The sequence below is a fragment of the Pristiophorus japonicus genome, chromosome 4, assembly GCF_044704955.1.
Source record: "Pristiophorus japonicus isolate sPriJap1 chromosome 4, sPriJap1.hap1, whole genome shotgun sequence".
In the NCBI taxonomy this organism is placed as follows: Eukaryota; Metazoa; Chordata; class Chondrichthyes; family Pristiophoridae; genus Pristiophorus; species Pristiophorus japonicus.
The window spans coordinates 92,491,427-92,516,387 of NC_091980.1; the positions used below are offsets into that span (position 1 = coordinate 92,491,427).

The window sequence follows — 24,961 nt, forward strand, 5'->3', positions numbered from 1 at the left end:
CTACTGCTTCCTTAATAATGGACTCCAGCATTTTCCCAACACAGATGTTAGGTTAACTGGTCTATAGTTTCCTGCTTTTGTCTGCCTCCTTTTTTAAATAGGGGCATTACATTTGCGGTTTTCCAATCCGCTGGGTCCGTCCCAGAATCCAGGGAATTTTGGTAGATTACAACCAATGCATCCACTATCTCTGCAGCCACTTCTTGACCGTCGAGAATCATCCAATCGGGGAAGGTAGAGTCTATTAAGACCCTAGGATGTAAGCCATCAGGTCCAGGGGACGTCCGCCTTTGGTCCCATTATTTTAACGAGTACTGCTTCATTAGTGATGGTGTTTGTATTAAATGCCTCCCTCCCTATAGCCCCTTGATTACCCACGATTGAGATGTTTTTAGTGTCTTTGACCGTGAAGACCAATACAAAATATTTGTTCAACGTCTCTGCCATTTCCCTGTTCCCCATTATTAATTCCCCAATCTCATCCTCTAGGGAACCAACATTTACTTTAAAACACTTTTATTTTTTATGTACCTGTAGAAACTCTTATTATCTGTTATATTTTGTGCCAGTTTACTTTCATCATCTATCTTCCCCCTCTATCATTTTTTTAGTCTTTCTTTGCTGGCTTTTAAAAATTTCCCAATCCTCTGGCCTCCCACAAGTCTTGGCCACATTGTATGCCCTTGTTTTCAATTTGATACCATCCCTTATTTTTTTAGTTAGCCATGGATGGTTATCCCTTCTGTTAGTCTTTCCTTCTCATTGGGATATATTTTTGTTGCGAGTTATGAAATATCTCCTTAAATGTCTGCCACTGCTCATCAACCGTCCCATACTTTAGTCTTATTTTTTCAGTCTACTTTAGCCAACTCTGCCCTCATTCCTTTGTAGTCTCCTTTATTTAAACAGATGCATTGCCTGATACTTCTCTGGATTGAATTCCATTTGTCACTTTTCTGCCGACTTTTCCAGTCCATTGATATCTTCCTGCCATCTACAGTTATCTTTCTCACTCTCAATCACACGACCAATTTTTGTATCATCTGCAAACTTCTTAATCCTTCCCCTTACATTGAAGTCAATGAGTTATGAAATATCTCCTTAACTCATTGATGTATACCACAAAAAGCAAGAAGCCGATTACTGAGCCCTGCAGAACCCAACTGGAAATGGCCTTCCAGCCACAAAATCACCTATCAACCATTACCCTTTGCTTCCTGCCACTGATCCAATTTTGTATCCAACATGCCACTTTCCCTTGGATCTCAAGGACTTTTACTTTACCGAACAGTCTGCCATTTGGGACCTTGTCAAATGCATTACTAAAATCTCTGTAGACTACATCAAACGTGCAACCCTTATCGGCCCTCCTGTTACTTCCTCAAAAAATTCAATCAAGTTAGCCAGACACAACCGTTAAAAAATCCGAGTTTACAGTCTTTGATTAATCCATGCCTTTCTAAATAACGATTAATACTGTCCCTCAGAATTTTTCTAACAATGTGGCCACCACCAAGGTTTAGTTGACTGGCCTGTAATTACTCGGTCTATCCCTTTCTCCCCTTATAAACAATCTTACAACATTAGCAGTCCTCCGGCACCATAGCTTTAACCAGAGAGGATTGGGAAATAATGGTCAGAGCCTCCGCTATTTCCTCGTTTGCTTCTCTTAACAGGCTGGGGTACATTTCATCTGGGCTTGGCAATTCTATCTACTTTCAAAGATGCTAAACCCTTTAATATATCCCCATACTATGTTTATCTCATCTAATATTTCACACTCCTCCTCTTCAACTACAGTGTCTGCATCATCAATCTCTTTTGTGAAGACAGACATAAAATATTTAAGAACTGTGCCCACCTCTTCTACTTCAACACACTGGTTTCCTTTTTGGTCTCTTTATTTAGTTATCTTAAACATGAGAATATAAGAAATAGGAGCAGGAGTAGAACATTTGGCCCCTTGAGCCTGCTCCGCTATTTAATAAGACCATAGCTGATCTGATCATGAACTCAGCTCCACTTCCCTGCCTGCTCCCATAACCCTTCATTCTCTTATCGCTCAAAAATCTATCTATCTCTGCATTAAATATATTCAATGGCCCAGCCTCCACAGCTCTCTGGGGCAGAGAATTCCATAGATTTACAACCCTCAGAGAAGAAATGTTTCCTCATCTATGTTTTAAATGGGCGGCCCTTATTCTTAGACTCTGTCCCCCAGTTTTAGATTCCCCTATGAGTGGAAATATCCTCTCTGCATCCACCTTGTCGAGCCCCCTCATTATCTTGTATGTTTCAATAAGATCACCTCTCATTCTTCTGAACTCCAATGAGTCTAGGCCCAACCTACTCAACCTATCTTCATAAGTCAACCCCCTTATCTCCGGAATCAACCTAGTGAACCTTCTCTGAACAGCCTCCAATGCAAGTATATCCTTCCTTAAATACGGAGACCAAAACTGTACGCAGTATTCTAGGTGTGGTCTCACCAATACCCTGTATAGTTGTAGTGGGCCTTTTCTGCTTTTATAGTCAATACCCCTTACAATAAAGGCCAACATTCCATTTGCCTTCCTGATTACTTGCTGTACCTGCATACTCACTTTGTGTTTCATGCACAAGGACCCCCAGGTCCCTCTGTATGACAGCACTTTGCAGTTTTTCTCCATTTAAATTATAATTTGCTTTTCTATTATTTCTGCCAAAGTGGATAACCTCACATTTTCCCACATTATACTCCATCTGCCAAATTTTTGCCCACTCACTTAGTTTGTCTTTATCCATTTGCAGATTTTTTTGTGTCCTCACAACTTGCTTTCCCACCCATCCCTGTATCATCAGCAAACTTGGCTACATTGCACTTGGTCTCTTCATCCAAGTCATTAATATAGATTGTAAATAGTTGAGGCTCCAGCACCGATCCCTGCGGCGCCCCACTAGTTACTGTTTGCCAACCAGAAAATTACCCATTTATCCCGACTCTCTGTTTTCTCTAAGTTAGTCAATCCTCTCTCCATGCTAATATATTACCCCAACCCCTCTTGCTCTTTATGTATTTATAAAACATCTTTAGGTTTTCCTTGATATTACTTGCCAATATTTTTTCATGCCCTTTGTTTGCTTTCCTAATTTCCTTTTTTTTTTATTTCACCCCTGCACTTTTTATACTCCAAGGCTTTCTGAAGATTAATACTATTGACTCACTCTGATGGTTCTGTTGGTAAATGCATCAGATGATGTCATGCTGACAACACAAGCAGATAATCTCCTACTTGTTCCCTGGTTAGTGCTGTTAGCAGATCTCAGCTGGGAGAAAATTGAGATGCTGCTATTGGGTCTGTGTCCCTGGGGTATAGACTAGTCTCTCACTTCAAAGCTGTCATGTAACTCCTGCTGGGAATTCTGTATGTGTAGATGTTGAATGAGAGTAGGATTGGGCACACCTGTTAAGCACTCTGTAGTGAAATGACCCCGTTGTTTAGTTAGAGACATGAAGATGGCCAGTTTGTTGAGGATTTGGCCCAAACACGTTGGGATGAATGGCGGCCTCCTGTTATAAGATTCTATGATTTGAGGGCTTGACCTCTAAAACTGGTACTTTTTTTAACCATATTTTGATACTATGAAAATGTTGAGAAATTGGGAATTAATATTGTTTGAATTACCATTGTTTTATGGAACGTTTACTAACTTTTATTTTCTTCCAGCTAACAAAGCCGAATGAAACAGATGTTGGGCCAGAGGACCCGAGAACAGATCAAAAAATGTGTAAAGGTGTGAAGGATTGTAAAACATAGGGCTACAATAGAAGAAACCCTGGTTGTATAAAGTTACAATTTGGTTTACCCTTTTCCCCACCAGAAAGAACAGCATCCAATAAAGTGAATGCCTTTTCGGTTCGAGAAAACTCCTTGTATTGTACTTGGGTTACTATGGTTTCTTAGATCTTTAAATGATGCAGTTCTGAACAGTGTGATATGTATCGGTGAATGAAAAAAAGAGCTCACTTCGCTGCATACTGAGGCATTTGTGCTGGAGTTGGTGGGTCCAGAACAATTTATCTATTCAAAAAGGTTTCTCCCCTTTTACAGTAGAATATGTGCTACAATTTATAAAATCTGTGTCAACTTCTTACAAAACTCCTTTCGGAGCTGAGGTTCTGACACAATATGATTTTATTTATTAGTGTCTCTTTAAGGACTTTAAAAAGTTTAAATTGACTGGCACTATTAGCTATATTTATGGGAAGTAGATTCATTGAGCTTCATGATATGGGTGTTTATGATAATTCCACAGTCCAAGAATTTGATTATTAACTGCAGTGAAAATAAATCTGCTAGTAAGTATTACTTAACAGTTGCACCACAAGATGCTTCAAATGTATTTAAAAACAAACCCACAGAATATCGCATGATTCTAAGTGCATTACAAGTGTTCTCGGTTGTGTAAAAGACATTTGTAATTATGCTGGCTTATTGTGATTATGATTTATGAATCTTTCACACTTGCAAAAGTTTTCATGTTGCAATGTCACAAGTATATTATCCTTTTATACATTTCTAAAAGTACTAAATAAAGAGATAGTGAATTAATAAAATGCTTACTTTAATCCTTTAGTCATTTGCTGGCTCTAAAGTGCAAAACCCAAAAATAATTTACTTTATTAGTATTTTTAAGCGTGTGTTATGACATATTTTGTCATTTTCATCTAGGTTACATTTGAGTAATATATTTTTATATTTGTGTTTCAGTAGCTGACAAACATTCTGTATGACTGGATAAAAATACTTGATAATGTAGTATCGCATCTGTTTAGTTTTATTGTAGCTACTTTTAAAGCATTTTTTAAACTTAATTAAGCCATGAACCTAACTAGATCGGACTCAGAAGTTTCTCAGCACCCTATCTTTGTGATGATGATACATTGGCATTAAATGAATGACGGGGAAGAGTTGGGTATTTTAATAACTCGAGTACCTGAAGCCCAGACCCATTGTATCTAATTTTGCAATGTAGTCACATCAGTTGCCAATTAAGTTTGTAGCATAATCTTGACAAACTGCTTAAATTATTTGGCAAGAGTAATCATACCCCACAACTATATGATATCTTCCTATTTAAATCAAAAACTTGGGTCATTGTAATTTGTTAACTTGACGTGAGGTGTATGTGTGTGTCTCGAAATGACAAGTGCCCATACTTGTTTTATTTAACATACTTATAATGGTGCTTATTTGTCTTCTATCAGGGAAGATAACGTAGGCTATAGCTTCATGCCTGAGGACCATTTTCAAGCACGTGTAAACCAGTAATTCTGTGTGGTTCAAGTTTATAAAAGTTCTTTTCTCTTTTTCATTGGTTTACTTGAACCATATTCAGTGACAATTTCTTAGTGCCTTTTTATTTTTAAAATTTTTCTTATACTTTGTATTTAGTCTGCAAATAAATGCTACATGTTAATTATTGGTAATGTGTCAGGAAACCTATGGAGGGGGGGGATCCATTTTCTTTTCCTTCTCCTGCTAATGGTGGTAATTCACATTTGCATACAGTTCCATGAGTACTGGCAGCCCCCCTGCACTTCACACACGTAGCAGCTCTTCATGTGCCAGTCTTGATGAGTGTCAGCTGGCCATTTGACCATGGAGAACATTGCAGCTGAATCCAATGCTGCCCTAACCTAACATGCACACACATGCACTTTCCAGTGTCTGTCACTGGATAGCGAACTGACTTTCAACACCCCCCACCCCCTCCTCCCTTCCTACACCTGGGGCGCTGAGTCCAATTGTAGCGCCCGTACTGCCACCTCACTGAGGTCAGGTAATTCAGAGCAACCCCAGGATTGAACATGGGGCCTTCCTGCGCTGTATGGTTTAGGTAAATTTCTATTTAACAGAACTAGTATTTTACTGTAATATTTCCAGCTGTTATTTATTTACACATTGGGGCTGTGCTAAAAATTAAGTAGAGAAGAATTTTCAGATGTTTTCAATAATAAAACGTGGTAAACAAGGTACTCGAGTACTTTTTGAAATGACATGGTGAAAGTTGAGAGAGTTGCATTTCTATTTATATTGGGTTTCATCACTGACCAATTTTCTGATTAAATTGGCTATAAGACACCTGGATGCAGATTTTCTCAAGATCCATATTGAATTAAATCTTAACAGACCTTGCTTTTTATCTTTTAAGAAAAATCAGGAAGTCTGTATTTACTAATGCTGCATACGTGCGATGTTGAGAGGACTGTGGAGAACGAGGTTGTATATAGATGGTAAATATAGCCCAAAATACCGTACAATTGCAGAATGTTTTAGTCCACCTCGAGCTGAATCCTACATTTTCTTAGCTAAGGAGAGAAGCATAAGGAAGCATATAGTAATAGTCTTCATAAAACAACAGTTACTTATAAAAGAGCGTAGAGAAAATTCCTTAATTTGTAGCTGCTTTTGAATGCTCCAACTAAAGAAACTTGTTTGCCAAAAGAGTTATTTTCTGAATTTAGTTTTGTAACTTAGTGCCACAGAGTATAATCAAAACATGCGTTATGCATTAAAATAGCACAGTTATTATGCACATGCAATATCTGTGGTTGATTTTATATCTTTATAAGGGATGTGCTGATTGTATTCTGTGGAATTTTGATTTTAAATGCATTTTTACTGGATACTGTTTCATTGTCGAACTTTTTGCATAACCAAATAAAATCAGTGTTAAATAACATACAATAGATCTTGTTTTTGTTTATTTCATTTAAATAATTGAATTGAATCACTCATTTAAAAATATAATCTATGTATTGGTGACCAATTTCATTATAATTAATGTCATTAGGCATATATAGCATGTTAGTGGTTAAGCAAAGTCACGCTTAAGCAAGTACACCTTAATGATTTCACAATGCCCCCATATCACCAGTGACAGACTGTAACCATCAGTACTTCAAAAGAAAGAAAGACTTGCATTTAAATAGCGCCTTCCACGACCACTGAATGTCTCAAAGCACTTTACAGCCATTGAAGTACTTTTGGAGTGTAGTCACTATTGTAATGTGGGAAAGGCGACAGCCAACTTGCACACAGCAAACTCCCACAAACAGCAATGTGGTAATGACCAGATAATCTGGGTTTTTTTTGTTGTTATGTTGATTGAGGGATAAATATTGGCCAGGACACCAGGGATAATTCCCCTGCTCTTCGAAATAGTGCCATGGGATTTTTTACGTCCACCTGAGGGCAGACGGGACCTTGGTTTAATGTCTCATCTGAAAGGCAGCACCTCTGACCGTGCAGCTCCCTCACCACTGCACTGGAGTGTCAGCCTAGATTTTTTTTTATATATGGCTGAAAACACACAATGCAACCAAATAATCTGTAATTGTACAAGTTATTCACAGTTCAAATGGACATAGCATGAAAACTTAGCACTGAAGACCTGATGACAACACTGATAAATACACATACTGTCAAATTTACACAGTAACAGTTCTCGGCATTCAGTACATATATGCTGATGAACATGTGCTTGATTTCCCGAGGAAGCCAAAGCAGCCAATGTAACCTTGCTGGCACTTTGAAAACCCATTAAAGAATGTTGGGGCTGGCAAGTGGATTGCAAAGCAAGTCATCACAGGAATTGGCACTTGGATCACAAGGTAATTGATCCAACGAGTGAGGTGCCGCAGGGATCAGTGCTGGGACCCCAAATATTTACAATCTATATTAACGACTTGGAAGAGGGGACTGAGTGTAACATAGCCAAGTTTGCTGATGATACAAAGATGGGAGGAAGGGTAATGTGTGAGGACATAGAGGCTGCAGGAGGACATAGACTGGCTAAGTGAGTGGGCAAGAATTTGGCAGATGGAGTATAATGTTGGAAAATGTGAGGTCATGCACTTCGGCAGAAAAAAATTCAAAGAGCAAGTTATTATTTAAATGGAGAAAGATTGTAAAGTGCTGCAGTACAGTGGGACCTGGGGGTACTTGTGCATGAAACACAAAAGGATAGTATGCAGATACAGCAAGTGATCAGGAAGGCCAATGGAATCTTGGCCTTTATTGCAAAGGGGGTGGAGTATAAAAGCAGGGAAGTTTTGTTACAGCTGTATAGGGTATTGGTGAGGCCACACCTGGAATAATGCGTGCAGTTTTGGTTTCCATATTTACGAAAGGATATACTTGCTGTGGAGGCAGTTCAGAGAAGGTTCACTAAGTTGATCCTGGGGATGAGTGGGTTGACTTATGAGGAAAGGTTGAGTAGGTTGGGCATCTACTCATTGGAATTCAGAAGAATGAGAAATTATCTTATTGAAACGTATAAGATTATGAGGGGGCTTGACAAGGTGGATGCAGAGAGCATGTTTCCACTGGTGGAGGAGACTAGAACTTGAGGGCATGATCTTAGAATAAGGGGCCACCCATTTAGAACAGAAATGAGAAATTTCTTCTCTCAGAGCATTGTGAATCTGGAATTCGCTGCCTCAGAGCTGTGGAAGCTGGGACATGAAATAAATTTAAGACAGAAATAGACAGTTTCTTAAACGATAAGGGGTTATAGGGAGCGGGCAGTGAAGTGGAGCCGAGTCCATGATCAGATCAGATCAGCCATGATATTAAATGGCGGAGCAGGCTCGAGAGGGGCCTTCTGGCCTACTCCTCCTATTAATGTTCTAAATGGCAGTTTGATGCCTGTCTTAAAGGAGCTTTATGCACACTTGCTTTGTTGCAATGTATATATTTACTGACCCAGTTTGGATTTGCTAATTTCGATCTCGCTAAATATTTAGAATGTCCAACTACAGGATGCAGAGTGCAAGGATTAGAAATCTTTAAGTAACCATGATGCCACTATTTCAGGCCATCAGGTTTTTGTGCAAAGTACATCTTAAAAATGCAGTTCTCCCATTGCGTTACTTTCAGGTAGTTTCAGGTGCAGGGCACAATTGTGATGTTCAGACCAGTATTCTAAATGGACTAAATTGTAGCTACTTAAAACTGCTGGTAAAATTCAGGCACCAGATCAGATGATTTTTCCATTTAAAAAAAAAAGTGTTTTGCATTTGTAAAAAGAGTGACATCTGTGTGATGGACACATGATGTCACAAGATTTTTTTTCTGCATTGCTAACAGTATGCCAGAAGCACAAGAACATCGTATTGTGCAACACCATTTTGGTAAGTGTAGATGTGTGTTCCTTTAAGGCTACAGCGTGTCATTCTCTTGCATTATTGAAATTAATGCTTGATTTAATTAACGATCGGCGTATTCTTTTTTTTTAATGGTCTAATTATTAAGTAAACCGGTTCACACGGTTTCTTATTTTAATTGTTTGATCAGGGACTGGAATATGTCCATTAAAATTTGCAGTTTAGAAGCACAGTGTTTTATTTTACAAAATGTTATGTGTCGGGTGAAGGGATAAGTCCATTCCAGAATTTTGAGCACAAAAATCTAGGCTGAGGGAGGGCTGCACTGTTGGAGATGCCGTCTTTTGGATGAGATGTTAAAACGAGGCGAGGGTGGACGTAAAAGATCCCATGACACTATTTCGAAGAAGAGCAGGGGAGTTATCCCCGATGACCTGGCCAATATTTATCCCTCAATCAATCTAACAAAAACAGTTTATCTGGTCATTATCACATTACTGTTTATGGGAACTTGCTGTGCGCAAATTGGCTGCTGCCTTTCCTACGTTACAACAGTGACTACACATCAAAAAAAAAAGTACTTCATTGTTGGGACATTCAGTGGTCGTGAAAGGCGCTATATAAATACAAGTCTATTAGTTGTGAAACGAAAAGTGAGATACTGCAAATATTTCCGCGATCAAATAGTACTAAGAAATTTTTAAAAGGTGGAGAGATTTGATAGTGAATAAGGAAAAGCTCTCTTCCCTGATTGGGGATTTAATGACAAAGGGTCATCAATTTAAAATCTTTAGATAACCAATAAGCAGTAACTAAGGAAGAAAAACTCACGATGATCAAAAAAACGATCATATATTCAGCTTTTTGTCTTGCAATTTTATCACAAAAAGATTAAAGCGTACATGCATACGCCATGTGAATTGAGTATTGAAATCACAAACTGACGACAGAGCCTTACTCAGCAACAACTTATATTTATATAGCGCCTTTAATGTAGCAAACCGGTCCAAGGCGCTTCACGGGACTGTTATAAAACAAAAAATTTTACAAAGCCACATAAAGAGAAATTAGGGCAGATGATCAAAAGCTTGGTGAAAGAGGGTGGTTTTAAAGAGAATCTTAAAGGAGGAAAGAGAGCAGGAGATTTTTGAGTGGGAAATCCGGAGCTTGGGGCCAAGGCAACAGAAGGCACAGCCGCTATTGGTTGAGTGATTATAATCAGGGATGCTCAAGAGGGCAGAATAGAGGAGTGCAGATATTGCGGAGGGATTCACGAGATTAGAGATAAGGAGATGGGAGGCCATGGAGGGATTTGAAAACATGAGAATTTTTAAATCGAGACGTCGATTAACCAGGAGCCAATGAAGGTCATCGAGCGCAAGGGTGATCGGTGATCGGTGAACGGGACTTGGTGCGAGTTAGGACACAGGCAGCCGAGTTTTGGATGACCTCAAGTTTACGTAGGGTAGAACCTGGGAGGCCAACCAGAAGTGTGTTGGAATAGTCAAGTCTAGAGGTAACAAAGCAGGTGAGCTGAGGCAGGGATGGAGACGACAATGTTAAGGAGGTGGAAATTGGTGGTCTTAGTTATGCCATGAATTTGTAATCGGGAGCTCATTTCGGGGTCAAATATGACGGATGTTATGAACAGTCTGGATCAGCCTCAGACAGATGCTAGAGAGAAGGATGGAGTAGATGGCTAAGGAACAGAGTTTGGTGGGGACCAAAGACAATGTCTTCGGTCTTTCCACTATTTAATTGGAGAAAATTTCTGCTCATCCAGTACTAGATGTCAGACAAGCAGTGTGACAATTTAGAGACTATGGCGCTGTCGAGAGAAGTGGTGGTGAGGTAGAGCTGGGTGTCGTCAGCGTACATGTGAAACTGATACTTTTTGCATGTAGATGAGAAATAGGAGAGGGCCTAGGATAGATCCTTGGGGGACACCAGAGATAATGATGCAGGAGTGGGAAGAGAAGCCATTGCAGGTGATTCTTTGACTACAATTAGCTAGATAAGAATGAAACCAGGCGAGTGCAGTCCCACCCAGCTGGACGACGGTGGAGAGGCGTTGGAGGAGGATGGGGTGGTCAACCATGTCAAAGTCTCCAGACGGGCTAAGAAGGACAAGGAGGGATAGTTTTATCTTTGTCGCAGTCACAAAGGATGTCATTTGTGACTGATGAAAGCCATTTGGGTACTGTGATAGGGGCGGAAACCTGATTGCAGGGATTCAAACATGGGGTTGTCGAAAAGATGGGCACGGATTTGGGAGGCGAGAACTCATTCAAGGACTTTGGAGAGGAAAGGGAGGTTGGAGATGGATGATAGTTTGCAAGGACAGAGGGGTCAAGGGTTTTTTTTTAGGAGAGGGATGATAACGGCAGATTTGAAGAGGGGGACAGTATCTGAGGAGAGAGAACCGTTAACAATGTCAGCTAAGATGGGAGCCAGAAAAGAACACAACTCAAGAATTAGGAGCAGGAGTAGCCCCTCGAGTCTGCTCCGCCATTCAATTAGATTAACTCCACTTTCCTGCACTATCCCCATATCTCTTGATTCTCTTTATTCAAAAATCTTAAGCGATTTCTGTTTTTAATATACTCAACAGCTGAGCATCCACAACTCTCTGGGGTAGAGAATTCCAAAGATTCACCACCTTTTGAAGAAATCTTTCCTCGTCTCAATCCTAAATGGCCGACCCCTGGTTCTAGATTCCCCAGCCAGGATCCTCCCTGCATCTACCGTGTCGAGTCCTGTAAGAATTGTATATGTTTCAAGGAGATCACCTGTCATTCTTCTCAACTCTAGAGAATATAGGCCTAGTCTACTCAATCTCTCAGAGGATAATTCCACCCCCCCCACCAATCCCAGGAATCAGTCTGGTGATCCTTCGTTGCACTCCCTCTATGGCAAGTATATCCTTAGATAAGGAGACCAAAACTGTACACAATACTCCAGATGTGGTCTCACCAGGGCCCTATATAATTGCAGTAAGGCATCTTTATACTCTCATCCTCTTGTAATAAAGGCCAACATACTATTTGCTTTCTTAATTGTTTGCTGTACCTGCATGTTAACTTTCAGTGATTGGTGTACAATGACAGCGAGGCCCCTCTGAACACCAACATTTCCCAATCTCTCACCGATTTTAAAAAAAAAATACTCTTTTTCTATTCTTCCTACCAAAGTGAATAACTTCACATTATATTCCATTTGCCATGTTCTTGTCCACTCACTATATCCCCTTGAAGTCTCTTTGCATCCTCCTCACAACTTACATTCCCAATTAGCTTTGTATCATCAGCAAACTTGGATATATTACATTTGGTCCCCTCATCCAAATCATTTATCTAGATTGTGAATAGCCGATGCTCATGTACTGATCATTGTGGTACCCCACAAATTACAGTCTGCTAACCCGAAAATGACCTGTTTATTCCTACTCTGTTTTCTGTCTGTTAACCAATCCTCAATCCGTGCTAGTATATTATCCCCAATCTCATGAGCCCTAATTTTGTTTAATAACTTCTTGTGTGCCACCTTATTTGAATGCCTTCTGAAAATCCAACTAATCCACATCCACTGGTTTCCCCCTTATTCTGCTGGTTACAACCTCAAAATTGTCAAACATCATTTCCCTTTCATAAATCCGTGTTTACTCTCATTCTATTTTCCCTTACTTTATCAATCCTATTATTATTTTCGAAGTGCCCTGTTACCACGTCCTTAATAATAGATTCTAGCATTTACCCTACTACTCATATCAGGCTAACTGGTTTGCAGTTCCCCATTTTATCCCTCTTTTAAATTGCGGGGTTACATTTGCTACCTTCCATTCTGCAGGAACCTTTCTCGAATCGATGGAATTTTGGAAAATGGCAACCAATGCATCCACTACCTCTATAGCCACCTTTTTGAAACCCTAGGATGTATGTCATCAGGTCCAGAGGATTTATTGGCTTTCAGTCTCATTCATTTCTCTAGTACCATTTTTTTTACTAAGACTAATTTCTTTCAATTCCTCATTCTCGCTCGACCCTTGGTTCTCCACTATTTCCGGGAGGTTTTTTGCATCTTCATAAAGACAGGATTTGTTTAATTTCTCTGCCATTTCATCATTCCCCATTATAATTTCTCCTGTCTCAGCCTTAAGGGACCCACATTTACTTTCATTTATTATTTTCCTTTTTCCATATCTATAGAAGCTTTTACAGTCTATTTTTATGTATCTCGCTAGTTTATTCTAATATTCTATTTTCCCTTACTTTATCAATTTCTTGGTCCTCCTTTGCTGAATTCTAAAATCCTCTCAATTCTTAGGCTTACTGCTTTTTTTGGCAACATTATAAGTGTCTTCCTTTGTTCTAATACTATCTTTAATTTCTCTTGTTAGTCATGGTTAGACCATTTTTCCTGGTCAGCAGTTTAGTGGGAATAGGGTCAAGGGAGAAGGAAGTGGGTCTCATGGACAAGATGCATGCAGAGGTCACGAGCGAGATCAGAGAGAAACTGGAGAAAGATGCATGTTCAGGGCCAGGGCAGGGGGAAAACTTGGAGGAAGTTTGGCCCAGTAGATTAGGGGAAGGAAGAGAAGTGGCAGAAGCTGCAGATTGCATGGTCTCAATCTTAGTGATGAAGAAGTCCATGAGCTCCACGCACTTGTTGGAGTTGAGGGTGGAGTACTCGGGAGAGGGGTTTAGGAAGCCGGGGTTATCTTTGTATTCCAGAATGATCCTGGAGCAGTTTGAATGATCCTGGAGTAGTAAGTAGTTTTGGTAGATAAGAGCAGGACCTGATAATCCTTTGTGGTCCAGGCAGATCTGACGGTGAATGGTTAAACCAGTAAAATAATCCACCAAGTCCATTCAAGTCTACCTCCCTTGGACTTAAGGGAATGAAGATGAGGGATGTACCAGGGGGAATGGCCAGGGTGAGAGAGAATAACGGTTTTAATAGGGACTAGAGCATCAAAGATGTTGGCGAGCGTGTGGTTGAGCAGATCGGTAGCTGCAAAATTATCGTGGTGAATGGAGGACCAAAGGCTAGACAGTTGGGATTTCATAAATGCAGTTGTAAGAGAGCTGGGAGAGAGTTTTTCAAGGGGCAGACACAGAAGGAACATAAGAAATAAGAGCAGGAGTAGGCCATTTGGCCCCTCGTGCCTGCTCCACCAATTAATAAGTTCATGGTTGATCTGATTTTGGGCTCAGCTCCACTTCTCTGCCCGCTCCCCATAACCCTTCACTTCCTTATTACTCAAATCTGTCTATCTCCACCTTAAATATATTCAGTGACCCAGTCTCCACAGCTCTCTGGTGCAGAAAATTCCACAGATTTACGACCCTCTGAGAGAAGAAATTCTTCCTCATCTCAGTTCTAAATGGGCAACCCATTATTCTTAAACTATGCCCCCTAGTTTTAGATTTCCCCATGAGTGGAAACATTCTCTCTGCATCTACCTTGTCGAGCCCCCTCAGTATCTTATGTTTCAATAAGATCATCTCTCATTCTTCTGAACTCCAATGAGTATAGGCCCAACCTACTCAACCTTTCTTTATAAGTCAACCACTTCATCTCAGGAATCAACCTAGTGAAACTTCTCTGAACTGCCTCCAATACAAGTATATCCCTATAAGGAGACCAAAACTGTACACAGTACACTAGGTGTGGTATCACCATCGCCCTGTACAGTTGTAGCAGGTCTTCCCTGCTTTTGTACTCCATCCCCCTTGCAATAAAGGCCAACATTCTATTATCCTTCCTGATTACTTGTGTGCCTGCATTCCAACTTTTTATGTTTCATGCGTAAGGATCCCCAGATCCTTCTGTACTGCAGCATTTTGTAATCCCTCTCCATTTAAATAATTTGCTTTTTTATTTTTCCTGCCAAAGTGGATAATCTCACACTTTCCAACATTATACTCCATCTGTCAAATGTTTGTCCACTCACTTAGTCTGTCTATATCCCTTTGCAGATTATTTGTGTCCTCCTCACAACTTGTTTTCCCACCCATCTTTGTATCATCAGCAAACTTGGTTACATTACACTTGGTACCTTCATCCAAGTCATTAATATAGATTGTAAGTAGTTGAGGATCCAGCACCGATCCCTGTGGCACCCCATTATTTACTGTTTGCCAACCGCAGAATGACCCATTTATCCTGACTCTGTTTCCTGTTAGTTAGCCAATCCTTTATCCTTGCTAATATATTACCCCCAACCCCGTGAGCTCTTATCTTGTGCAGTAACCTTTTATGTGGCACCTTATCAAATGCCTTCTGAAAATGCAAATACACCACATCCATTGGTTCCCCCTTATCCATCCTGCTTGTTACATCCTCAAAGAATTCCAGCAAATTTGTCAAACATGATTTCCCTTTCATAAAACCATGCTGACTCTGTTAGATTGAATCATGCTTTTCCAAATGTCCTGCTACTGTTTCCTTAATAATGGACTCTAGCATTTTCCCAACGACAGATATTAGGCTAACTGATCTATAGTTTCCTGCTTTCTGTCTCCCTCCTTTTTTAAATAGGGGCATTACATTTGCGGTTTTCCAATCTGCTGGGACCTCTCCAGAATTCAGGGAATTTTGGTAGATTACAACCAATGCATCAACTATCTCAGCAGCCACTTCTTTTAAGAGCCTAGGATGCAGGCCATCAGGTCCTGGGGACTTCTCCAACTTTAGTCCCATTATTTTACTGAGTACTTTTTGTTTAGTGATAGTGATTGTTTTAAGTTCACCCCCTCCATATAGCCCCTTGATTATCTAATATTGGGATGTTTTTAGTGTCTTGTACCGTGAAGACCAATACAAAATATTTGTTCAAAGTCTCTGCCATTTCCCTGTTCCCCATTATTAATTCCCCAGTCTCATCCTCTAAGGGACCAATGTTTACTTGAGCTAATCTCTTCCTTTTTATATACCTGTAGAAGCTCTTACTATCTGTTTTTATATCTCTTGCTAGTTTACTCTCATAATCCATCTTCTCTCTATTATTTTATTAGTCATCCTTTGTTGTTTTTTTTTTAATTCCCAATCCTCTGGCCACCCACTTATCTTGGCTACATTGTATGCCATTGTTTTCAATTTAATACCATCCTTTACTTCCTTAGTTAGCCACGAATGGTTCTCCCTTCTCTTAAAGTCTTTCCTTCTCACAGGAGTATATGTTTGTTGAGAGTTATGAAATATCTCCTTAAATGTCTGCAACTGCTTATCAACCATCTTACAGTTTAATCTATTTTCCCAGTCCACTTTAACCAACTCTGCTTTCATACCTTTATTATCGCCTTTGTTTAAGATCAGAACACTGGTTTGAGACCCAACTTTTTCACCCTCCAACTGAATTTGAAATTCAACCATGCTATGATCACTCATTCCTAGAGGATTCTTTACCAGGAGATCATTTATTAATCCTGTCTCACTACACTACCAGATCTAAGATGGCCTGCTCCCAGGTTAGTTCCACAGCATACTGTTCAAGGAAACCATCCCGGATACACTCTATGAACTCTTCCTCAAAGCTACCTTTGCCAATTTGATTTGTCCAATCAATATGAAGATTAAAATCACCATGGTTATTGCTGCACATTTCTTACAAGCCTCCATTATTTCTTGATTTTTACTCTGTGCAACTGGCAAAGGGCCTATGGCCTACGCCCACCAATGACTTCTTCCCCTTATTTCTTATCTCCACCCAAACTAATTCTACATCTTGATCTTCTGAGCCAATATCATTTCTCACTACTGCACTGATCTCATCCCTTATTAACAGAGCTACCCCACCTCCTTTTCTTTTCTGTCTATCCTTCGAATTATCAAATACCCCTGAATATTCAATTCCCAGCCTTGGTCACTTGCAACCACGTCTCTGTAATGGCTATCAGATCATACCCATTTACATCTATTTGTGCCGTCAACTCATCTATCTTGTTATGATAACTGCATGCATTCAGATAAAGAGCTTTAAATGTTGTCTTTTTACCATTTTACCCTGCTTTGTAGGAAGTAGGGTGAGAGATGAAAGGGGTTATGGGTGGAGAACGATACAAGGAAGTGGTCAGAGATGGCCTTATCTACGATTGACACAATGGGAATAGCGAGGCCACAAGAGATGGCAAGGTCATGGGGGTGGCTGTGAATATGGGTTGGGGAGATTGCACGGAGGGAAGAGATTAAAGGAGGATAGAAGGCGGAGGAGAGAGAGCATGATAAGTTGAGATGCAGGTTGAAATCACCAAGGATGAGAAGTCATTCGGTGCAGAGGCTGAGTAAGGAAAGCAGTGAAGACATCTCGGTAATAACATTTTTATGATACTTGTGTGGGCAGTAGAGAACGAGAAATTTAAATGAGAGTTGTGAGGAGAGGAATATGGTGTGATGCTCAAAAGAGGAGAAAGTGCCAGAGGAGTAGAGGGACAGACCAAGGTGATGAGAGCCACAGCACCACCATAGCGGTCTGGGCAGGGCAAGTGGTGGAAGGTATGGGCTGGCGGGGAGGCTTCATTTAAAGGTAAGGTGTCTTCACCCCTTGGCCAAGTTTCCGTCAGGGCCATGATATCGATGCAATCATCCACGATAAGCTGATGGATGGCAAAGGCCTTATTCGCAAGTGTCATCATAGGCAGTCCCTCGGAATCGAGGAAGACTTGCTTCCACTCTTCGCATAAGTTCTTAGGTGGCTGTACAGTCCAACACGAGAACCACAGTTTCTGTCACAGGTGGGGCAGACAGTGGTTGAGGGGAAGGGTGGGCAGGGAGCCTGATTTGCCGCATGCTCCTTCCGCTGCCTGCGCTTGATTTCTGCATTTTTTTTTTTTAATTATTCGTTGCCAATCTTTCCAATTCTTTGTCAAATCACAAACGCCAGAGGTCACCTTGCACACATCAAGGATCACTCTGCGCCAATGCTCTTAGCCAAAAAGCCTAGAGCCACTGCACCGTTCCTGAAAGTACTGCAATACCAGGTTCGTGCCATGGAGGTGGATGGGTCAGGCCCCCCACACACCTCCGTGGAGGTGGATGGGTCAAGCCACCCCACCCACCTCCTATTTCCAAAAAGCATAGGAGAATCACCTTCCTGATCCAGGGAGAACCACGTTGGGGTCATGGTTACTCCCCTGTCATGTCAGTTACGCATGATCTTAACCAAAAGGCCGAGAAGGCCTGCGCTTGATTTCTGCATGCTCTCGGCGATGATACTCGAGGAGCTCAGCACCCTCCTGGATACACTTCCTCCACTTAGGTCCATCTTTGGCCAGGGACTCCCAGGTGTCAGTGGGGATGTCGCACTTTATCAGGGAGGCTTTGAAGGGTGTCTGTTACGTATGGAGAAAGAGTCAGACTGGACACTGAGCTCAAAATAAAGTGTGACCTTAGTCTTTTATTGCAGGTCTCCAGAGTGCCTCTCCGACCTGTGAGGCCTCCTTAAATACCTGTGCTCCCAAGATATTATGGGATCCCTTGGGACTCCGGGGTATGAGCCCTTTGGTGGCTGTACAGAGTAAATACAAGTTTACATATATAACAGTGTCCTTGTAACGTTTCCTCTGCCCACCTTTGGCTCATTTGCCGTGGACGAGTTCCGAGTAGAGCGCTTGCTTTGGGAACCTTATGTCTGGCATGCGAACTATGTGGCCTGCCCAGCGGAGCTGGTCAAGTGTGGTCAGTGCTTCAATACTGGCGATGTTGGCCTGGTCGAGGACGCTAAGGTTGGTGCGTCTGTCCTCCCAGGGGATTTGTAGGATCTTGCGGAGACATCGCTGGTGGTATTTCTCCAGCGACTTGAGGTGTCTACTGTACATGGTCCACGTCTCTGAGCCATACAGGAGGGCGGGTATTACTACGGCCATGCAGACCATGAGGTTGGTAACACTTTTGACGGCCTGGTCTTCAAACACTCTTTTCCTCAGGCGGCCGAAGGCTGCACTGAATTGGAGGCTGGAGGTTATTGCCATGGTAATGAGAATTGGTTGTGGTACAGAAAGATGATGGTGAAGCTGACGCAAAGTTGGAGGTCACCGCAGATCAGAAGCAGTGGAGAAAATATAAAACCACAAGCCAGCCACCAACAAAGCTGACAAACCAATAGAACAAGTCACCCAGCTCAGCAGAGAAACAGCCGCAATGGGGGGAAGGTGGCTAAAAATTATTTTAAAAGTGTAGGGACATTCTGGAGGATGATGCAGAGAGGGTCGGTGATGGTTGATTCACTGCCAGCGTCCACAGGGTCAACGCTGGGAGGGGTGAGTTGCACAGGGAAGAGATTGGCAAGATTAGCCCCCAGTGGACGTGCTGGGCAGGAAGGTCACGAGAGAGTAGGATGGGACAGTTGAGATTGCTGCTCGTGAGGATGCAGCAATGAGTGCCACGGTGGGCCCTTCTGAGAATGCCGAGAGAAGCACAGAGGGAAGCTGTAGGCTTATCTAGAGAGAATCAAGCTTGGGATGGTGACAGGAGAGTAGGAAGGAATGAATGGTTGGGGTAGGAATTTGGGAGGGCAGAGTATCTGAGAGAATAGAGATGAAAGGAGGCATAATGACAGGAGACAGTGGTTAGGCTGGGATAGAGAGATAAGAAAAAGGGGAAGAAACAAGTGGAAATAGAAGTGATCAACTCGGGTCCGGAGCAGCAACCAAAATGTGCCACAAATGGACATGGAAAAACTCAAGTTACATCGGCCTGGTTATGTAGCAATTATTGGGATATATATTTCCTGATAATATCAGGGAATAGGTTGGAGACAATAGTAGGGAGACCAGAGTTAAAGTCAGAAGTCCTTGAGAGAAAAAGTTGACGTAGGTAGAATGGAGCATCGACAAACTCTTGTCCCAGTTCAGAGACAGCTGGAGCGGGCAAGTGAAATCCAGAAGCTATTTGAAGGGCAGAGAATTGGAGGGTGGAGGTTATTGCCATGGTAATGAGAATCGGTTATGGTGCAAAAAGATGATGGCGAAGCTGACGCAAAGTTGGAGGTCACCGTAGATCAGAAGCGGCGGAGAAAATGTAAAACCACAAGCCAGCGACCAACAAAGCTGACAAACCAGTAGAACGTGTCACCCAGCTCAGCAGAGAAACAGCCGCAATGGGGGAAGATGGTTAAAAGTTATTTAAAAATTTTTAGCAGCAGAATCAGAGACACAGCAGATAGGTCTTGTGGTGTAATCCAGTGCGGTCTAGTGCAGTCCTGTAGTCTTGATATTCAAGAAGTCCAGGAATTCAGAAACCAAATTTGAGAAGAGAATTCAGCAGCTCAGTGAGAAGCAGAGAGCAGTGGTGGGGGATGGGTAATCACAGTTTAAAACAATTAACTTGTAGTTAACCTGCAGTTAGGGCTAAAATGCACCAACTGATGGAGCCAGGGGAATTTGAACAGTGGAAGTGAGAAGATTTGGGAGCGAAAGGGCAAAGGATGGCAGCAGATTCCCATGGATAGAGGTGAAGCAATGAGGAGCTGCTCATGGAACTACCAGCATAGGCCCATCAAAAATGCAATTAGCCACATCTGGATTTAACCAGATGAAATAACCTAACCATATCACTCCTAGGTCAATGAACACAAAGATCTTCACTTCCTCCACCTATTTCAGATGCTGCCTGTCCGATCTTCAAATTAAGATGGGGGAAATCAGCTTTAAACCCAAGTGAATGTAGCCTAGTCCCTAGCCACCCAGCAAAACCTGTGGCTCGGAACAAAAGACAACACCTCCCTCTGGATCCCTTTGCAGAGTTTACCGTTTACACATTCTCAAAAGATATCAAGAGTGAGACGGATGCACCCCGTTGTAACAGCAATCCACCCCCTGGTCATGAAGGGCAACAACCCCAAATGGCATAACTACCAGTACACAGATTATGTACTCCAGTCTCTGCAGTACGATTTTCTGACCTTCTGACTCAGAGGCTGGAGTGCTACCACTGAGCCACAGCTGATACATTTGCACCACTATGGATTCTCCATCTATTTAATCTTCTGAGTGATTTGAATAATTGCAGATAAAACTGAAATTTTGTCTTGAACATAAATTAATTGAACAACAAAAATTCAGGATATCAATTAAATAGACCATGCAACCTGACTGGCTGCATTCCACAAAATGCATTTTTGTGGTTTCAGCAAGACTGAAACAATAGAGTTTATAGTATTTGGTCGTTGATGCCCATAAATGTTATAGCTTTCACATCCTTTCTTAAGTAGATGTTTATTCAGCTCTCAGCCACTAAAGACAAAGGAACCAAAAATCCGTAGGCCGTGATCCCAGCAATTACATTGTCATGTATTCAACTATCATTGTAACCCATGTATAAGCTGACCTAAGTTGTACATTGCAAACATTGACCACAAGGGGGTGAACTTGTGGGAGACACTCCTAACCTGGACTTTCAGGTATAAAAGGGAAAGCTCCACGTACCTTCATCACTTGAGGTCTTGGTAATAAAGGTAACTGGTCACAAAGTGACCTTCTCTCAAGTATGGGTCTCGTGTGCATTTATACTGTATAGTAAGGACATATCATTGGCGAGAAGAAACTGGGATTTAAACCAGGCGAGCAAGGCCACTAGCTGCACAGAAGAGAGGTACTGTGTTGGTGATGATTGGGACGACTTTATTGAGAGACTACAGCAAAGTTTTGTCACTAAGGAATGGTTGGGACAGGATTCGGCCGACAAATGCAGGGCTCATCTCCTGATGGTTTGTGGATCCAGAACGTACTCCCTGATCAAGGACCTTCTAGCGCCAGAGAAGCCGGCGAACAAGACGTTCAAAGAGCTCAGTAAGTTGATCGGGGAACCGGCAAGCAGCATGCACATGGCGAGACACCGGTTTTACAAGCACGGCGGCGAGAAGGGCAAAGCGTTACAGACTTCGTGGCAGATCTCCGGTGACTGGCGAGCCTATGTAAGTTCACAGATGCATGCAGAGCGGAGATGCTGCGAGACTTTTTTATTGAGGGCATCGGGCACGCTGGGGTTTTCAGGAAACTGATTGAGACCAAAGACTTGACCTTGGAAGTGGCGGCTCTGATAGCCCAGACATTTATCTCAGGGGAGGAAGAGACCAGAATGATGTATGACAAAAATCTTGGCTCAAATGCGGCAAACGACCAGGGAGTCAACATTGTTAACACGGCACACCATTCTCTAGGGAGACAGGGGCAATCGGACATGCCCCAGCATGTAGTCGAACCCAAAGGGGGATTTCAACAGAGACAATGGCTAGCTGAACGGTGATTCATGCCATCGCAGTGGACAATGCAGCCAGTAATGGGGCCATCAACGTCTGTTAATGGTGCGCTTAAGGACAGTTACAGAGACAGTCAGAGACGATCGACTGGTAATGGACCTTTTGTTTCCAACAACAGGACCTCCAGCTCATCCTGGAGGTGTGGAGGCAAACACCCAGCCAGAGCTTGCAGGTATCAGCAATATACCTGCAGAAACTGCAATGTTAGCGGTCACTTGGCGCGTATGTGCAGGAAGCCTGCAGCCAGGTTGATGTACGAGGAAGACGGGCCGGATGTAAGCCCTACGAGGCCAAATGAATACTGGGGGAAATCGCTGGAAGCTGAAGTTCAGTGAGTTCATGTGGAGCACATGTACAGTTCATATACCAGGACGCCACCGATAATGATGAAAGTGCTCCTCAATGGCATCCCAGTATTAATGGAGCTAGACACGGGGGCCAGCCAGTCCCTGCTGAGTATCAAACAGTTCGAAAGGTTGTGGGTGTCCAAAGCCAGGAGGCCAAAATTATTGCCGATTGACGCATAGCTACGGACATGTACAAAGGAGATCATTCCGGTGCTAGGCTGCGCCACGGTAGTCGTGACCCACAAAGATTCGGAGAACAGGTTGCCACTCTGGATTGTCCCGGGGGACAGTCCCGCACTACTGGGGAGGAGCGGCTTGCTGTCATGAACTGGAAATGGGGCGATGTCAATGCACTGTCTTCTGTGGAGCGAGTATCATGCTCACGGGTCCTGAACAAATTTGACTCATTATTTCAACCCGGCATCAGCACTTTCATGGGGACAAAGGTCGTGATTCACATAAACCCGGATGCCAGGCCAGTACACCACAAGGCCAGAGCGGTGCCGTACGTGATGCGGGAAAAGATAAAATGCGAATTGGACCGCCTGCTGAGGGAAGGCATCATCTCGCCAGTCGAATTCAGTGACTGGGCGAGCCCGATCGTGCAGGTGCAAAAGGCGGATGGGTCGGTCAGGATATGTGGCGATTACAATTCCACCATCAATCGGGTGTCACTCCAAGACCAGTAGCCGCTACCGAGAGTGGAGGACCTCTTTGCGACCTAACAGGTGGCAAACTTTTTTCAAAATTGGACCTGACCTCAGCTTACATGACCCAGGAGCTGGCAAGTGAGTCGAAGAAGCTGACCACCATCACGACACACAAGGGGTTGTTTGAGTACAACAGATGTCCGTTCGGGATTCGTTCTTTCAGCGAAATATGGAAAGCCTCCTCAAGTCGATTCCAAGGTCGGTGGTTTTTCAAGACGACATCCTCATCACAGGTCGTGGGACTGAAGAACAACTCCACAACCTGGAGGAGGTGCTATGCAGATTGGACCTGGTAGGGCTGTGACTGAAAAAGGCGAAGTGCGTCTTCTTAGCTCCAGAGGTAGAATTCCTGGGGAAGAGGGTAGCAACAGGCGGGATCAGACCTACTGCGTCCAAAATGGAAGCGATCCAGAGAGCACCCAGACTCCGTAACACGACGGAGCTGCGTTCGTTCCTGGGGCTCCTGAACTATTTTGGTAACTTTCTTCCCAAATTGAGCACGCTGTTAGAGCCGCTACACGTGCTCCTATGCAAAGGTCATGATTGGGTCTGGGGGGACAGCCAGGAAAGGGCTTTTGATAGAGCACGCAATTTGTTATGCTCCAACAAACTGTTAACGTTATATGACCTGTGTAAGAAACTTGTTTTAATGTGTAATGTGTCGTCCTATGGGGTCGGGTGTGTGTTGCAGCATGTGAATGCCAAGGGTCAGTTACAGCCGGTAGCTTATGCCTCCAGAAGTCTGTCCCAGGCAGAAAGAGGCTACGGGATGGTAGAAAAGGAAGCGCTAGCATGTGTATATGCAGTAAAAAAAATGCACTAGTACCTGTTTGGCAGGAAATTTGAGCTGGAGGCAGATCACAAACCCCTAACGTCCCTTTTAGCCGACAACAAGGCCATGAATGCGAATGCATTGGCCCACATACAGAGGTGGGCACTCACGTTAGCCGCCTATGACTACACAATTCGGCACAGACCGCGCACTGAAAACTGCGCCGATGCACTCAGCAGGCTCCCACTAGCCACCACTGAGGGGACAACTGAGCATGATGCTGAGATGGTCATGGCTGTTGAAGCTTTCGAAAGCGAAGGCTCACCTGTGACAGCCCGTCAAATTAAAGTCTGGACAAGTAAAGACCCGCTACTGTCTTTAGTTAAGAAATGTGTACTGAATGGGGACTAGGCAGCCACGTACGGGGCATGCCCTGAGGAATTTAAACCATTTCATAGGCGCAAGGATGAACTCTCGATTCAGGCCGATTGCCTACTGTGGGGAAACCGAGTAGTCATGCCCCAGATGGGCAGAGAGGTGTTTATCAGAGAACTTCACAATGAGCACCCGGGCATTGTCATGATGAAGGCAATTGCCAGGTCACACGGTTGGTGGCCAGGGATAGATACAGACCTGGAACTTTTTGTTCGCAGGTGCAACACATGTGCTCAGCTGGGCAACGCACCCAGGGAAGCCCCCCTTAGCCCCTGGTCCTGGCCCATCAAG

The 24,961-nt window shown here is 42.8% G+C and overlaps 1 protein-coding gene and 1 pseudogene across 5 annotated transcripts in view; one reads left to right on the forward strand and one right to left on the reverse strand.

The window, feature by feature from the left end:
• Positions 1-6,710, forward strand: part of LOC139262993 (uncharacterized protein KIAA0232-like) — a 66,607-nt gene extending 59,897 nt beyond the window's left edge. For all 5 annotated transcript variants that reach the window (XM_070878420.1, XM_070878418.1, XM_070878419.1 and 2 more), the window contains one exon: positions 3,708-6,710. In XM_070878420.1, the coding sequence (XP_070734521.1) occupies positions 3,708-3,797 (90 nt within the window). In that variant the 3' untranslated portion in view covers positions 3,798-6,710. The remainder of the gene's footprint in view (positions 1-3,707) is intronic.
• An 11,382-nt stretch (positions 6,711-18,092) lies between these two features.
• Positions 18,093-18,330, reverse strand: LOC139263652 (U2 spliceosomal RNA; annotated as a pseudogene).
• Positions 18,331-24,961: the final 6,631 nt, after the last annotated feature.